Source organism: Cebidichthys violaceus, unplaced genomic scaffold (assembly GCF_023349555.1).
Source record: "Cebidichthys violaceus isolate CVI_PGR_0920_01 unplaced genomic scaffold, fCebVio1.0.p SCAF_22, whole genome shotgun sequence".
Classification (NCBI taxonomy): domain Eukaryota; kingdom Metazoa; phylum Chordata; class Actinopteri; order Perciformes; family Stichaeidae; genus Cebidichthys; species Cebidichthys violaceus.
The window spans coordinates 10,575,975-10,577,177 of NW_027176395.1; the positions used below are offsets into that span (position 1 = coordinate 10,575,975).

Below are 1,203 nucleotides of genomic sequence, written 5' to 3' on the forward strand. Positions count from 1 at the left end.
GGAAGCCTATACAGAAACCTGTGTGGATTTAATTAGAGATCATAAGTGGTGAATTAAATGGGATTAAAAATATCTAACAAAAAAAAAATAGATTCAAGAATAAATGATGCTGCTATTGGGAGTTGATAGACAGGTGGTAAAGTCATCACTGAAGTGAGGTGTTATGTATGTAAATTATTATCTAATGACATTTTGGACATACTTATGCACAGCAGTTTTGGCGTGTTTACCCTCTGCCATACAGAAACACACCTACTGTAGCTAACTTACACACAATACATTTGCACATGTAAGGAAGCTCACAAAATAAATCCAGCGTGTAACCACTTACTTTGGGAATCTTTCCTTCAGCGTCTTCATACATTGACGCGTGGGTCTCAGTTGATCAGTCCATCTCGCGATCTCTTTATATTCAGCTCGGGATAGCCTCATTTTCGTTTGATTACTGTGTTGACCGTAATACTTTGACTGTATCTATCTGTGCAAACACGGAGGGAGAGTTTGATTAAGGCATGCAATCTGGGTTCCAGAGGTAAACAACGTGAGGTGACTGACAGCTGTCAAAAACAGCTGTAACGTTACCCGCCTTGCTAACCAATCTTAGCTATATGTTGTGGCTAACGCAACACATCAAACGCAGATCATACATTAAACATTCTGTCTACTCTTCGAAAGTGTACCGAAGGACTACCGTATGCATCGGGTCGTCAAATATGAGTGTAGAGCGATGAATAACATGTAAAAGGGTTATTTACCATTGATTCCTGCTGCCTGTGTACACTTCTCGATAGCGGCTTCCCGCTAGGAAGTTGAAGAGGTGACTGTTGTGTGAGCAGCGGTTTGATTGGTCGATTCATCCTCGAAGCTGAGTATGCCAGCATGTGATTGGTTACATGCGGTACGAAGGCGGAGACCCAGTTAAGCCATGCTGCTCACTCACTGCATCTCCGAAGCATCGCTGGATTCTCGTAAAATGCAAGAGGGTACTTGAAATGAGTAGTCTTAGGCTCCGATAGAACGCTCGTTGACTACCCTAAAGTCCTACAGAATTTAAAAAATATTAAACTGTATGGGCGGGGAAAGTATTTTAAAGAGGGAGGGAGGAGAACTGTAGGAGGAGGCAAAGAGAAAGAGAAAGAAGAGAGCGTCTCTCTCTGTTTTGTGTGTAGAAGGCTCCATACCGGTAAATACAGCTCACGAAAA

The 1,203-nt window shown here is 42.2% G+C and overlaps 1 protein-coding gene across 2 annotated transcripts in view; it reads right to left on the minus strand.

Moving 5' to 3' along the window:
- The window catches only part of cdin1 (CDAN1 interacting nuclease 1), a 53,367-nt gene extending 52,470 nt beyond the window's left edge, over nucleotides 1-897 (minus strand). The window contains exons 1-2 of one of the 2 annotated variants that reach the window (XM_068718039.1): nucleotides 756-897; nucleotides 332-478 (exon numbers count right to left, since the gene is read on the minus strand). In XM_068718039.1, coding sequence (XP_068574140.1) covers nucleotides 332-432 — 101 coding nt within the window. In that variant the 5' untranslated portion in view covers nucleotides 433-478; nucleotides 756-897. Of the gene's footprint in view, nucleotides 1-331; nucleotides 479-755 lie in introns of those variants that run through there. The other variant, XM_068718040.1, reaches the window with a different exon arrangement.
- Nucleotides 898-1,203: the final 306 nt, after the last annotated feature.